General features: G+C 58.3%; 1 protein-coding gene across 1 annotated transcript in view; it reads left to right on the top strand.

Annotated features, from left to right (window-relative positions):
* Nucleotides 1-13,527, top strand: part of OLFML2A (olfactomedin like 2A) — a 28,687-nt gene extending 15,160 nt beyond the window's left edge. The window contains exons 4-8 of the mRNA XM_084898051.1: nucleotides 1,366-1,581; nucleotides 3,440-3,683; nucleotides 5,972-6,202; nucleotides 8,400-8,585; nucleotides 9,981-13,527. Coding sequence (XP_084754177.1) covers nucleotides 1,366-1,581; nucleotides 3,440-3,683; nucleotides 5,972-6,202; nucleotides 8,400-8,585; nucleotides 9,981-10,588 — 1,485 coding nt within the window. The 3' untranslated portion in view covers nucleotides 10,589-13,527. The remainder of the gene's footprint in view (nucleotides 1-1,365; nucleotides 1,582-3,439; nucleotides 3,684-5,971; nucleotides 6,203-8,399; nucleotides 8,586-9,980) is intronic.
* Nucleotides 13,528-14,189: the final 662 nt, after the last annotated feature.

The raw sequence follows: 14,189 nt of genomic DNA, 5'->3' as shown, positions 1-14,189 counted from the left end.
AAATTTGGCTCTCAAAAGAAATTTCAATCGTTGTACTGTTGTTATTTGGCTCTGTGGACTAATGAGTTTGCCGACCACTGTTCTAGGCGATCTAGTTTAGAATGCACTTTCTTGTTCCTAGTGTCTCTGTGCGTCACCCTGATAGTTAGTGGCTATGACCAAGACCCTCATCTAACAGGCAAGGACACGGAGGCTCAGGGAGGTAAAGTCACCAGCTCAAGGCTACTCAGCCAGGAAGGGGAGAGCAAGGATTTGAACCCAGCTCTGTCCGACTCCTGCCTGCTGCCTCTTGGTCCCAGGCTATCTCCTCCTCCGTAAAAATGTCCGTCAGTGAGATTCTGCTGCTCCAGGGCTGCGCAGCAAAGAGGTGCTTCCTGCATCTGACTCTCATTTCTCCTGCTTCAGCTGGGCAGTAGACTTGACATAGGAATTCCATACGTATCCACACCTGCTGGGGCCCTAGGGGCCTGGGGCTGGTACCAGGCCGCCCAGCTTCCCTGAGTCCTGCCCAACGGACAAGGTCAGCCTGGGCCACAGCCTGGCCCACAGCCTGGCCCACAGCCTGGGCCACAGCATGGCGATGGGGATCCCTGGGTTGGGGGATCCACAGAGAGAACACGGCGATTCTGAGCAGCCCTGTTTCCGGCAGGATTCAGAACCAAGGACCATGAGGGCGTGGGTGGGGGCTGCAAAAACCAGGTGGGGTCCCCAGCAAGTGGGGGACAGGCGAGCAGGAGCAGAAAGCTGGGAGTGCAGTGAGAGCAGCCAGCGCCACCCTGGAGAGAAGTCGGAGACTGGGGAACCAGGGAGGGTCAGAGTCTCACCTCACCCATCGCTAAACCCCACCCCAAAGCGTTTCATTATTTGAGCCTTTTATGAAAAGCCTTTTATGTATCTCTTGTGACATTAAGAGGCAATTTTAAAGTAGCAACTTAAATGACGAATTTCTACAGTGGCAGACTGTGCATTCAGTTAAGGAGTGGCCAGCACTACATACACAAACATGGAGAGTTCTCAAGATCGGCTCAAGTGAAAAAGCGAAGCGTTAGGGGAGGAAAAAGGAAAATCCATAATAATTGGCTGAGAAACAAAAGTGGGAGGAGGACATGGTTTATACCCACTTGTATCTTCTTCATTTAGCCCTGGGAGCATACTTCATCTAGTGTTTCATTCATTCCCTTTTTAAATAAAGAACAGGGTCTTTCGGCAGCATGCTTTATTCCAGCCCTGCTTGCCGGGGCTGCCCCTGCCCATGAGCCTGGGCAGGCAAGCCCGATGGCAGGAGCCAGGGTGACCCCCCCAGGAGGAGGGGTGGGGGCAGGCCAGCAGGGGAGACTGGAAAGACCTCGGGTCCGCCCCCCACAGAGCATCAAGGCCAACCTGAGCCGGGAGAACGAGGTGATGAGGGAGAGCATGCGCCATTTCGGCGAGCAGCTGAAGCACTACGAGAACCAGTCGGCCATCATGCTGAGCATCAAGAAGGAGCTCTCCAGCCTGGGCCACCAGCTGCTGCAGAAGGATGTGCCCCCAGCCCCCGCCGCTGCCCCCGGCCCCGCCCCCGGGCCTGGCAGCAAGGCACAGGTGAGGCCAGGGCTCTGATTGTGGGTGGGCTTGGGAGCACAGGGCGCCAGGGCCTCCGCCCTGAGGCATCTGGGTGGGTCCGGGGTGTAGGACAGGGCTGAGGGCTGGCGCGTCCATGGCAGGGTGGGGTACAGATAGCAGGGTAGGGTGCAGAGGGTGCCTGCTATGCAGCGAGCACAACCAGCCAGGTGAGCTGGGAGCAGACGCAACGATCTAGCTGAGGGGGGTCTGCTCCCTGAGCCATGCACTTGGCAGAGTTCTCCTTCCCGTTTCCAAACCTGTGGGGACAGGGTCCTCGAGATGACCCACCCGCCTGGCCCTGGGAGACCAGGTCTGTTGCAGCAAACCACTTCTAGCCGCCCTGCTGCGGCCGGGCCGCTGTCTGGGTCAGGTTTGCTCAGGGGTAGATGGGCAATGCCTCGGGGATCCCCGCACAGTAACGCCACGTCATCCAGCCCACCCTGGGGGGAAGGACACCCCCAGGCATCCAGTGTCCAAGCTCGGAGCACAGAGGGAGCAGAGGTCTGTCCCAGGCACAGCCGCCCTGGACGTAGAACACACCGTTGTGCCCATTTGGCAAAGGCCCTCCTGCAGGCAAACACACTGAGGGGAAGGGAGTCCCTCTGGGCAGATGAATGAGAAGGAGTCTCCCCCTTGAGTGGACAGACTGTACAAAGGCTCCTTCCGTTGACTGACACACCAGGCGTGTGGCTTGGCTAAAGGAGTGAGACCAGATTTCGGCCCCGTTCGTGCCCCTTCGCCGGTCACCGGCATGCAGGACACAGCCCGCACCACTCACGGCGGCCTTGTTTTTGGTGTCGGTACTGGGACCAGAGCGGGTCCTGTGCCTGCCGAGCCCCTGTTCTCCGTCGCCGCCCTCGGCCTCCTGCGCTGACATTGTGATGATGGGGCCGTTGGCATCTGAACCAGAACCGCCTCGGGCTGGAGCCTTGGCCCGGAGCTGGCTTTCTGCTTGTTCTCGTGCCAGCTCCACAGGCGCGAATGGGCCACGCAGAGGGCCAGAGCCTGCCCTTGCCCTGCCTAACAGACGTCACAGGCCCTGTGTTCTTGTGCCAAGCCAGCACCAAGGCCACTTAAAAGAAAAGGAAAAGGACAAAATTTACAAAACGTTAGAAACTGCATGCCCTCGGGGCAATGCCTGGGTGGCCAGCCGTGCCAGCTGTGCCAGTCTGCCCAGGACTGAAGGGCTCCCAGGATGGGGACTTTCAGTGCTGAGACTCGGAACATTCTAGGCACACTGGGAGGCGTTGGTCACCTTGCCTAGGGGCCTGAGAACTTCTCCTCTGCCCATAAACAAAGACAATGAGTGAGAGACAGAGATGAGAGGCTATTACAGTCCCCCCTTCGGGGGAGTGTATAGGACTTAGGAAATGGGACAGGAATCCATCCCACCAGGCTGGCCTTCAAGCCTGCAGGGGAGCTAGAGAGCTGAGCGGGAAACAGGTACACCCCGGGTGTGGAGGGGGCCACGTGGGAGGAAAGCTGTGGCTCTGAGCACCTGGGATGCATGGCCTAGACCAGGGGTCGGCAAACTCATTAGCCCACAGAGCCAAATACCAACAGCACAACGATTGAAATTTCTTAGGAGAGCCAAATTTTTAAACGTAAACTTCTTCTAACGCCACTTCTTCAAAATAGACTCGCCCAGGCTGTGGTATTCTGTGGAAGAGCCACACTCAAGGGGCCAAAGAGCCGCATGTGGCTCGCGAGCCGCCATTTGCCGGCCACTGGCTTAGAGCAACATGACCACTTCCAGCCCCCACACGCTGAGCCTCCATGACACCCCCACAATACCCCTTCCACCAGCCCCAAGTCTGAGGTTTCCCTTTTCTCCTAGGACACAGCTGGAGGGAAAGGCAGAGACAGCAGCAAATACGGCAGCACGCAGAAGAGCTTTGCAGACAGGGCCCTCCCAAAACCTCCTAAGGAGAAGCTGCTGAAGGCGGAGAAGCTGAGAAAGGATGGTGGCCAGGGCCGGTTCCCCCAGCCCACGGGCAGGCCCCGGGCCCTGGCCCAGCAGCAGGCGGTGATCCGAGGCATCACCTACTACAAGGCGGGCAGCAGGGAGGCGGCAGAGGCTGGTGAGTTGTGGGGGCGGGGATTGAAACCTTTGGGAGAGACGCCTGCCGATGGCTGGCCACAGCCCAAGGATGCCCCACAGGGGTCCAGGGTCTTCTCTGGAGTCCCAGACTTCAACTCCACTGGTTACCCGTTGGTGCCCTTTGTTCAAGCACACAATGGGATAACATCCCCTCGTGGGGTTGTGGGGATGAGATGCTAAAATCAACGCAATGGGCCACTCAGTTCCTTCCCAGATTCACAGCCATCTCCACCCTCCCTGGACGTCTGCTCCTTCATTCCAAGATTTGCTGAAGGCCCACCGTGCACTTGCTGTATTGCCCAGAGATTCTGCCTAATATGGAGCTCACAGTCTAGTGGGGAAAACTGAATCCATGAGCAGGCAGCTGCCACAGGTGGGGTGAGAGAACGCAGGGGCTGCAGCAAGGCCCGGGTTCTAAAAAGTGACGTGGGGCAGGTGCCCGGCCAGCTTGTCAGTAGAGCATGAGACTCTTAAAAAGTGACCTGGGCCCTTTGGGACCCTTCCTGTTTCCAGACTGGCCTTGGCTGGATGGCTTCTCCAGCACCTCCCCCTTCTTATCTCCCCAAAGAAGAGCCCACAGACACCTCATTTTTCCCTGCGGCCCCTGATGGATCCCAGTGAAGGACAACAAAGTAATTACTTAGAGACAAAAGTTCCAAGAGTAGTCAAATTTCTGGGCCACCACCCTTCGTGTGGCTCCTGACTCCCCTCCAAGGCCCTCTGCAGGCGCCTGCTCTTCTCTGATGTCCCTGAGAATGTCCCCAGCTGCTCCCCTTGCCTGGGTCCTGCTGACCGCCTCCTCCATGCGGCCCTCTGCCCAGCCCGTGTCCACGGGAGCTGGGAGCTGGAACTGTGAGGAGCCTGTCTCCTTCAAGAGCCCCCTCGATTCTTGGTTTCTCAGGGCTCAGGAGAGACCCGCCCCACCCTCCCCCCCGCAGCCCCCGGTGCCAGCTGCTGGCCCTGAGTCCTGCCAGCTCAGCCTGGGCGGCACGGGGCCTCTGACCCCTGGCCGGGACACGGGGCCTCTGACCCCTGGCCGGGACACGGGGCCTCTGACCCCTGGCCGGGACACGGGGCCTCTGACCCCTGGCCGGGACACGGGGCCTCTGACCCCTGGCCGGGACACGGGGCCTCTGACCCCTGGCCGGGACACGGCCCAAGAACAGCTGCAGGCATCTACTCTGCCAGCATGGCCTGTGGGAACAAGCCCCTGCCCGGCAGGCTGCCCAAGCCAGGCCCCGGGAGGCCCCCGGCCAGGGGGTGAGCCCCCATTCCTGAGACACGTCAGGGGCTGCCCCGCAGTGAGTTGTGGCTACCCCACTGCACAAAGAGGAAGCCGGGACAGGAAGGAATCAGGTCCTGGAGTCCCGGGGCCTCAGTGCACCCCCCTCCATCACAGCAGCACCGCCATTCCTCTGACCCGGCACCACAGCTCTCTGTACTTTCACCCCGTATCATCCCGACCCACGTGCCCCCAGCTCAGAGCGGCCGAGGGGCTGGCTCCACGTCTCACAGTGAGTGGTTGGGACTGGAACCCAGGTCAGCAGGCTGCAGAGCCTGCCTAGGACCCCTTCGCAGCTCTGTCCCCAGAGCTGAGGGCCCTCTGTCCCTTTCTGTGTCACTGAGCCTGCTCTCCAGACCCCGTCCAACCCAGCCCGGAGAAGTGTGTGGGTCAGGGGTGACCCGGAAGGCTCCAAACCACAGTTCAGCCCACAGATGCTGAAAAAGGCCTCCTGGGAGCAAAGCCCGTGCCAGCAGGGGTGGGCAAAGCGGGGAAGGGGTTGCCAAGAAAGCTGAGAGATGGGAAATGAGTGAGGGGACAGAGGAAGACAGGGGACTGGGTCTGTAAGAGAAGCCAGAGGGTGGGCTCCGGGGGACAGGGCCGGGAGAATGTCCGGAGAGGGCTTTCTGCCTCCTGGAACGGAATCCAGGAAATGAAGTAATTGGCACAGTGGGTTTGACACTTGGGAGGAAAGCGGTCTTGTATTTGGCAGAATCTGTGCAGATGGACACCGTTTCCCGTAATCGGCACAGCAGCCTACCACGGGGAGCCCTTCACTTCACAGAGGGGGAAGCCGAGGCCCCTCGGCGGGGGGCTCCGAGCTGGTCTGCTGCCCACAAAGCCCACTCTCCGAGGCCTCTCCCTCCCCGGCCGCCCCTGGACCCCGCTCGTCCCAGGGCGGGCTGCCCGCCGGCCTGGGGAGGAGCCTGGGGAGGAGCCAGGCAGCAGGTGCTGCCGGGATGTGAGCTCAGCTCTTCTCTCCGCAGACAACGCCCTCAGGGGCACCGCCTGGCTGGAGCAGCTGTCGCCCAGGGAGGAGGGCAGGCCCCCCGAGCCCAACTCTGCCGAACACGAGGAGGCTGGGCCCAGGGCTTCGGAGGGAGCGGACGTGGCCCCTGGCACCCCCTCCTCGAAGCCAGCCGTCACCCCAACCCCCGCTCCCACCACCAGCCCCCTGCCCACCGAGCCACCGTCACACCCAGAAGTTCCCAGGCAAGGTGAGTCAGCCTCCCGGGGTCACAGCCTGCGCCCAAGGGCCAGACCCAGCCTGCAGCCTGTTTTCTCCAGCTGTTCCTACATCCTTAAGGGTTGTTGAAAAAAGGAGAAGATGGGGCAAAAGTATGTGGTCTGGTGAACCTGAAATGTTTACCATCTGATCCTTACAGAAAAAGCTGTAACAACATTTACAACGCAACAGGATTTTCAACAAGTTTAAAACACACACACACACACACACACACACATACACACATATATATTATATATATATATATATATATATATATATATATATATATGCCAAAACCAGTTTGGCTCAGTGGATAGAGCGTCGGCCTGCGGACTGAAAGGTCCCAGGTTTGATTCCGGTCAAGGGCATGTACCTTGGTTGCAGGCACATCCCCAGTAGGGGGTGTGCAGGAGGCCGCTGATTGATGTTTCTTTCTCATCGACGTTTCTAACTCTCTACCCCTCTCCCTTCCTCTCTGTAAAAAACCAATAGAATATAAATTTTAAAAATAAAATAAATAAATAAAGATAGATACCATGTTTCCCCGAAAATAAGACATCCTCCGAAAATAAGACCTACTTACAGGTTTCCTTCTGAGTGAAATATAAGGCATCCCCCCAAAAATAAGGGCCCCCCCCCCCAGGCTAAACATGAGATATTTGGTCCACTGATTTGAAAGAAATGGAGTCACAAGAAATTCACCAGGAAATTCAGGAATTGGATTGTTATGATGATGTTCCAGAAGATGATGACATGATTGTCATTGAATAAATGAATAAATTCTTGATACGGTAGGATTCATAGTTTGTCTGGTTTGTGTTGACAACTACCGTACTACTGTACCGTATACAGGTAATAAATTTCCTTTATTTTCATTTAACAATAAATGTGTACCGTATTCTTCTTCATGGAAAAATAAGACATCCCCTGAAAATAAGACCTAGCGCATCTTTGGGAGCAAAAATTAATATAAGACACTGTCTTATTTTCGGGGAAACAGGGGTAGATAGATTTCAGAGGAAGGGAAAGGGAGAGAGAGATAGAAACATCCATGGTGATAGAGAATCATTTATCAGCTGCCTCATGCATGCCCCCCACTGGGGATTGTGCCCTTGACTGGAATCGAACCTGGGACCCTTTAGTCCACAGGCTGAGTCTCTGTCCACTGAGCCAAACCTGCCAGGGCTCAGCAAGTTCTTTTTAAAAGGTCACCTAGAATCCCCTCATCAAATGCAACAACTATTTTCACTTCGTTATTTCCGGTGTCCCGTCTCTGGCCCGTTTTCAGGCACACGCACGTGGGTTTCGGCTGGTGCCTTTGGGAGAAACCTCCGTAAGCCATCGAGCCCATCCTTCTGGGGCATCTTGCCTGCCCGTGACAGCAAGCCGCCCTGGGCCTGAGCACACGCCATTTTTTGGAATCTTTCCCAAGATTCCGTCAGCAATTTGGACAACAGCTGCCGCTTAAACTGGTTTCCTCGCAGCCTAGTTCTAACGTCAGAGCACTGGACTTAATCTAAAGCTCTGACCCTGAGGGTCTGGTTTAATAAATTCCAGGGCACAGCTGTGGGGTCGCATCATTGAAAGGCCATGTACTGATGGGAGAAATTGCCAAGCGGAGGGAAAAAGACAGGCTATCGTCCGAAGAACCATAGTTTTTCCTTTGAAAACCTGTACATGGAAAGGAAAGGAAGGAAATGTTACATGCTAGAAGGTTTCTTTGGACGATCAACTCTGAATGGTTTTTATTCTCTCCTTTGCGGAATGTTCTGTGTGTGTTTTGTGTGTGTGTGTTTTGTTTTTATATTTTATTGATTTTTTACAGAGAGGAAGAGAGAGGGATAGAGAGTTAGAAACACCGATGAGAGAGGATCATCGACCAGCTGCCTCCTGCACACCTCCTACTGGGGATGTGCCCGCAACCCAGGTACATGCCCTTGACCAGAATCGAACACTCTATCCACTGAGCCAAACCGGTTCCAGCTGTTCTGTGTTTTTTTTTTGTTTGTTTGTTTGTTTGTTTACGATGATCAGACATTGCTTTGATCACGAGGGAAATAAAAACAAGAGGCTGCAAACGAAACATCAGGAGGGGTTAGGTTAGACCCGACAGCGTCCCCAGGCCTGTGGCTCGGACTCGGGCCAGTGGGTCTGCGTGCCAAATGCCGCCCCCTCGCTCCCCGCAGGCAGGGAGGCCAGCTGCGAGGGCACCCTGCGGGCCGTGGACCCCCCGGTGAGGCACCACAGCTACGGGCGCCACGAGGGGGCCTGGATGAAGGACCCGGCCGCGCAGGACGACAGGATCTACGTCACCAACTACTACTATGGGAACGGCCTGGTGGAGTTCCGCAACCTGGAGAACTTCAAGCAAGGTGGGGCGCGGGGCGGGGGGCGGGGGGCCTGGGGCGTCCCCCACGAGGGCTGGTCCTCCTTGCCTGTGGTTTCCCATGGCCCAGACTGCCCCAGCCTGGCCTAGCTCCACACGGCCAGCCACCCCGAGAGGGGGGTCTGGGGTCCCCCCTGAGCGCTAGCACCGTGCCCGGAGCTAGAAGCCTCAGCAGAGAAGATGGCCAAGGCCCTGTTCTCAGGAGGGCAGCTCCCTTCGAGGGAAGCAGGACTTAGTTGCCACTGGTGCGTGTTGCATGCGACTCCCCTGTGTGAGTCAGTGCAGGTTGTCTTTCTAATCCGGGGGGGGCAGGGTACCACCCTGTTTAACGGGTGAGCAGGGCCCCAGGCCTCCGAGGAGCTGCAGGTCTGGGCAGGGAGGACAGAATTCTGGTTATTGGATCTGGGGCACGGGGGGAGAAGGGTGGAGGGGTCATTGAGCCAGGCCCACGCTGCAGAATTGCAGTCTTCCTCAGAAGGCAGGGACGTAAACAACTTTAGCACAGACAGTGTTGGAGGGAGAGCTCAGGGGGGCCGTTGCCACCCTGCCGGGAGACCAGGGAAGACTTCCCGGAGGAGGCGATGCTGAGCTGAGCCCTAGGGGAGGGGGAGAGAGAGGAGAAGGAAAGGTGTTCCGGGCACAGGCCCGGTGCATGCAGAGGCTCAGCAATGAGCAGGAGCACTGTGACCCCGAGGGAGCGGGAGGGCGTAGAATGAGAGCGCGGCTGAGGCCGGCTCTGGGTGCCCCACCAAAGATTTTGGCCTTCCCCTGAGAGCTGCGGTGTCACAGGGTGTGACCTGGCACAGCTAAAGTCCCTCCTCTGCCGGATCCAACGGGCCTGTCCCTGCCCCGAGGGGCGCAAAAGCCAGTGAAAGGTGCGAAGGCGAAGGTGCGGGAGGACAGAGGCGAGCCCTCGCCCTCGCTCACGCCGGGAGATCAGAGAAAGCTTCGGGAGGAGGAGGCAGCATTGGCTCAGGGTCAGAGAGACAAGGAGGCCTTCCCAGGCAGACAGGATGGGGCCTGGCAGTTCCGATAGACGGGGCAGCATGAGCCAAGCACAGAGGCTGGCAACAGCTCGTTTCCTCCTGGGCAGACGGGATACTGGTCCTCTTAGGGGGACTGTGGGGATGGGACGGGAGGGACTGTGGGGATGGGAGGGAGGGACTGTGGGGATGGGATGGGAGGGACTGTGGGGATGGGATGGGAGGGACTGTGGGGATGGGACGGGAGGGACTGCGGGGATGGGACTGTGGGGAGGTCCAGCCCAAGGCCCACAGCACACTCAGCACCACGGGGAGCCAGCCCAGAGCCCTGGGTGGCCTCCCTGGGCCCTGGGTGAGCCGAGGGTCGGCGTGACCGGCCGCCCTCCCCGCCCCTGCAGGCCGCTGGAGCAACATGTACAAGCTGCCCTACAACTGGATCGGCACGGGCCACGTGGTGTACCGGGGCGCCTTCTACTACAACCGCGCCTTCACCAAGAACATCATCAAGTACGACCTGCGCCAGCGCTTCGTGGCCGCCTGGGCGCTGCTGCCGGACGCCGTGTACGAGGACACCACGCCCTGGAGGTGGCGCGGCCACTCGGACATCGACTTCGCGGTGGACGAGAGCGGGCTGTGGGTCATCTACCCCGCGGCGGAGGACGGCGGCGACGGGGCGCAGCCCGAGGTCATCGTGCTGAGCCGCCTGGACCCCGGCGACCTGTCCGTGCACCGGGAGACCACGTGGAAGACGCGGCTGCGGCGCGGCTCCTACGGCAACTGCTTCCTGGTGTGCGGCATCCTGTACGCGGTGGACACCTACAGCCGGCGCGAGGGCCAGGTGGCCTACGCCTTCGACACGCACACGGGCACCGACGCCCGCCCGCAGCTGCCCTTCCTCAACGCGCACGCCTACACCACACAGGTGGACTACAACCCCAGGGAGCGGGTGCTCTACGCCTGGGACAACGGCCACCAGCTCACCTACACCCTGCACTTCGTGGTCTGAGCGGATGGCGCCCGCGGAGAGGGGCCCGGGGCCCTCACAGCGGCTCCGGCAGGAACTCCATCCGCAGATATTTATTGGGGGCCGGAGGGGGTGAAGGGGGGAGGGGGCGGGAGCTAGGCATTGGCAGAGCCAGCAGAAAGCTTCCTTAGCGCCCATGGCAATAATCTGCTTCCACCCCAGAGCACTAACCCGCCTCCCCTCCCAGCGGCACCCGTGGAGGCAGAGAGAGCTCAACCCATTTAACAGGTGAGGACACTGAGGCTCAGAGAGACAACATACCCCTTGCCTAAGTAGCCAGTTTGGACCAGGCAGGCCATGTGTCACCACAGCCCCCACTTGGACAGATGAGACGCGACCATCCTGGCCCCCGTGTCTCTCCCTCGCCCCTCTCTCCTAAGGGCTCCAGTCCTCACAACTCTGCCTTCCTTCCCGGGGCCTCTGAAAACCGCGGCCTTGGGCACCAGGGCACTTGTGTTGGGTGGAGGCCAGGCTCCGTGCCACCCCAGGTCCCCATCCTGGCCAAGCGCTGAGCGCTGGTGGCCCTGGGCTCCGGGCCCTTTGGCTCCAGGCCCTGCTCCTTGGCCGTGGCCAGCCCTCCTACCCTACCCCACCCGCTGTCCAACCACATTCCAAACCTCCGTGGTCACCCAGCCCCTGAGCAGAAACCACACCCCAAGAAAAATACCAGCCCTCCCCCCCCCCCCCCTTCCAAGTTCCCCACCCCCTCTGTGCTCAGTCCTATTTTCTCTCCGTCCTCAGTGCTGTCATTTGTTTCTGCAGCAACAGCTGAGGAGGCTGCAGACAGCTGCCTGCCAGCAGCGACGCTACCGGGGGCAGGGAGCCGGGCCAGCCCCCAGCTCCCTCTCCACCCACGGGAGCTGACCCAGGCCAGGGGGCCGCTCCCCGTCCCTCCCGGAGCCTCTGGGCCCGGGTCTACCTTGTCACTCGGGGCAATTCAGGCCACAACTACGTGCACTCAGGGATACCGCCAGCTCGGCCAGGAGCGAGACGCCAGGCCTGAGGTCAGGGTGGGCGGGGCGGGGGGCAGGATGAAACCGATCCCCCCTTCTTTGTCAGCCCTGGCCTGGTCATTGGGTGACATGGCCCAGAGCCCGGGGGGCTGGGGAAGGCTGAGATCGGAGCAGTCGGGTCCAGGGGAGCCGTCGGACCTTCTGGTTGCAGGAAACAGCCGGAGCCCTATTCCTGGCTTCAGCGATGCTGGCGCCAGGGCTGCCCCGAGCCCAGGACCTGGGGCTGCGGCAGCACTGGTGGGTCTCCCGCCTGAAACTGCCAATGGCCCCCTGGGCCTCAGATCCAGGCAACGAGACCTTGAAGCCTGCCCTCGTCTGCTCTGACTGTTGTTTGAGAGCTGGGAAGCTCTCCAGTCCAGCTCCCTGTTTCAGAGGAGAAACAAGCCCAGAGAGGTTGAGAGAGGGCATGGGGCCACCCCGGGAACAGGAGGATCCAGCCCATGTCCTTCCAGAAGGTCTTCGTCTGCGTCCTTACTCTCCGGGCTTAGAGGCAGCTCTGCCTGGGAAGGCGATAGACCACCCAGCACCCCATCCCTCCCAGCCCCTCAGAAAGGCATTGACTGCTGATCCCGCTCCCCGGCTGCCAGCTCCTGGTATCTGTATATTTGGACACTGTTGTCACGTGAGGAAGTCTAGCTGCCTCCCTAAGAGTGTAGGGAGATGCGTTTTGTGCTGAATCCATTTTTTCGTCAGGTGGTTTTGTATCGCCAGGCGCTGTGCGGTGATGTTGTTTTGCTTGAGCTGTAACTCACCCCTGAAGCACAGGAGGACGATGGCGCCCGGCCGAGCGGGGCCTGACTCATAGCCGCGGATCCGTCCAGCCTCCTCCACCCAAGCCTCCCGTCCCCTCACAGGCCGGTCAGGGGGCTGCGTGTCCCCTGACCCTGGGTGTGTGTCCTTTATGATATCACAGCCCAGCCATGTGAGGAGGGTTCAGGCTCCTCTGTCTCCGTCAGTCTGAGAAAAGGGAAAGTGAGGATGGAACTGGTTTTGAAAAATTAAAGGACAAGCGAAATGGTTGTCCGGGAAGATGATTCTGGCTGGCTGCAACCTCCACGCACTTACTCAGCCTCTTCTGTTTTCAGGCCCTCGTACGTGGGTCATGGGGTCGGACTGGTTCTTTTCCTCGTGTGACAGACAGTCAGACTGCAGCCTGGAGAAGTTAAGTCATGCAGGCAGCTCAGTGAAGGGCTAGGTTTCAAAATCAGGTAATAAACCCTATTCATGGACTCATCAACCATGTGCTAAGCCATGTGCATATTCTTGCACCTTCACAACAATATAAGGTACATACTCTGAATATGCCCATTTTGCAGATGAGGAAACTGAGGTGAAAGGACTTACCTAAGGTCCCAGAGCAGCTGAGTCTGTGGCAGAGCTGGGGTTTCAGGGCTGGTCATATATTTTCTAGGCTAACTGTATGCCACCCTAGCAGCAGCTCTAAAAAAAATGGTGGCTGCTGCTTTTATTCAGTGTGGCCAGGCCACAGATTATTGCATCCACAGATGAGACCCAAGAAGGTTAGGGTCAGCTTGGAAAGAGCCTTGAATGCCAAGCCAGCCGCATTCAGAACAAAGCCAAGCATAAATGACAGAGAAAAGAAAGTTCCCAGGCCATTCGGCTTCTACCAAAGCCCCAAGCTAACTGTGGTTGGGAACCTTGTAACCGGCCGTGTTTTCTGTTTTGCTTTGGCCACTGGGGAGCTCCAAGTCAGATGTGTTATTATTTTTAACAATTGTACTGAGTCTCCCACTGGGCTCGGCTTCGTTCTCGTCTTCCTGCTTTTGCCTTTACCCTCATCTCCTTATTTTTATCCTGTTGTATGTTATCTATTTTTGTAAGTTGCCACAATCCCTTGTTTGCAATAGAGTGGCGTATACCTAAATAAACACATGATCAAAAGCTTGACTTGAACGTCTTGACTAAATGCAATGGTCTACTACATCCTTATCATAACACAAAGACATTTAACAACTTTTTAAGAAATACCGAGTTTGGTGTGACAAACTCTACGGGTCTGAACAATGAGTGAGGGCAGGAAAATCCGGGTGACCTGAGAGCCACTCGTCCGGGCGCCGAGGAGAAGTGAGCATTCCGAGGTGCTCAGATACCGCCCCGCACCCCGCCTTCCCCCCCGGGCTGCAGACAGAGGCGTATTTACACTCCATCTCTGGGGGAGAAGTAAACACAGAAAGAAATGCTTTCCTGGAAAACAGCATTGGGGAGGGGGCCTTTTCCCAAACTGGAGGCATTCCCTCACAGCTCCCTTTGCGATCCTTCATTCCTGAAGGTCACCCTAAGTCAGGTTCCGTGCGGAACACTCCAGAACGCCATCTCAGATCATTAAGGTTGGGAGCTGACGGGACATTTCCAGTGACTCCCCGCCCCCCTCCCTGCAGTTCTAGGAGCGTGAGAAACCCATCTTCCTGGGAAAATGCCCACCGAAACACTCACCCTGGCCTCTCTGTTGTTACGGCGACAATGCTCTCACGCCCTGGACACCACAGGCACGCAGCTCTGTGCCCCATTCAGCGTCCAAGGCGGCTCGGCGGCTGACAGAGGCCGGAGGC

The sequence above is a fragment of the Pipistrellus hanaki genome, assembly GCF_964339955.1.
Source record: "Pipistrellus hanaki genome assembly, chromosome: 11".
NCBI classification, from domain to species: Eukaryota; Metazoa; Chordata; class Mammalia; order Chiroptera; family Vespertilionidae; genus Pipistrellus; species Pipistrellus hanaki.
This window is presented reverse-complemented; position numbering and strand designations above follow the sequence as displayed.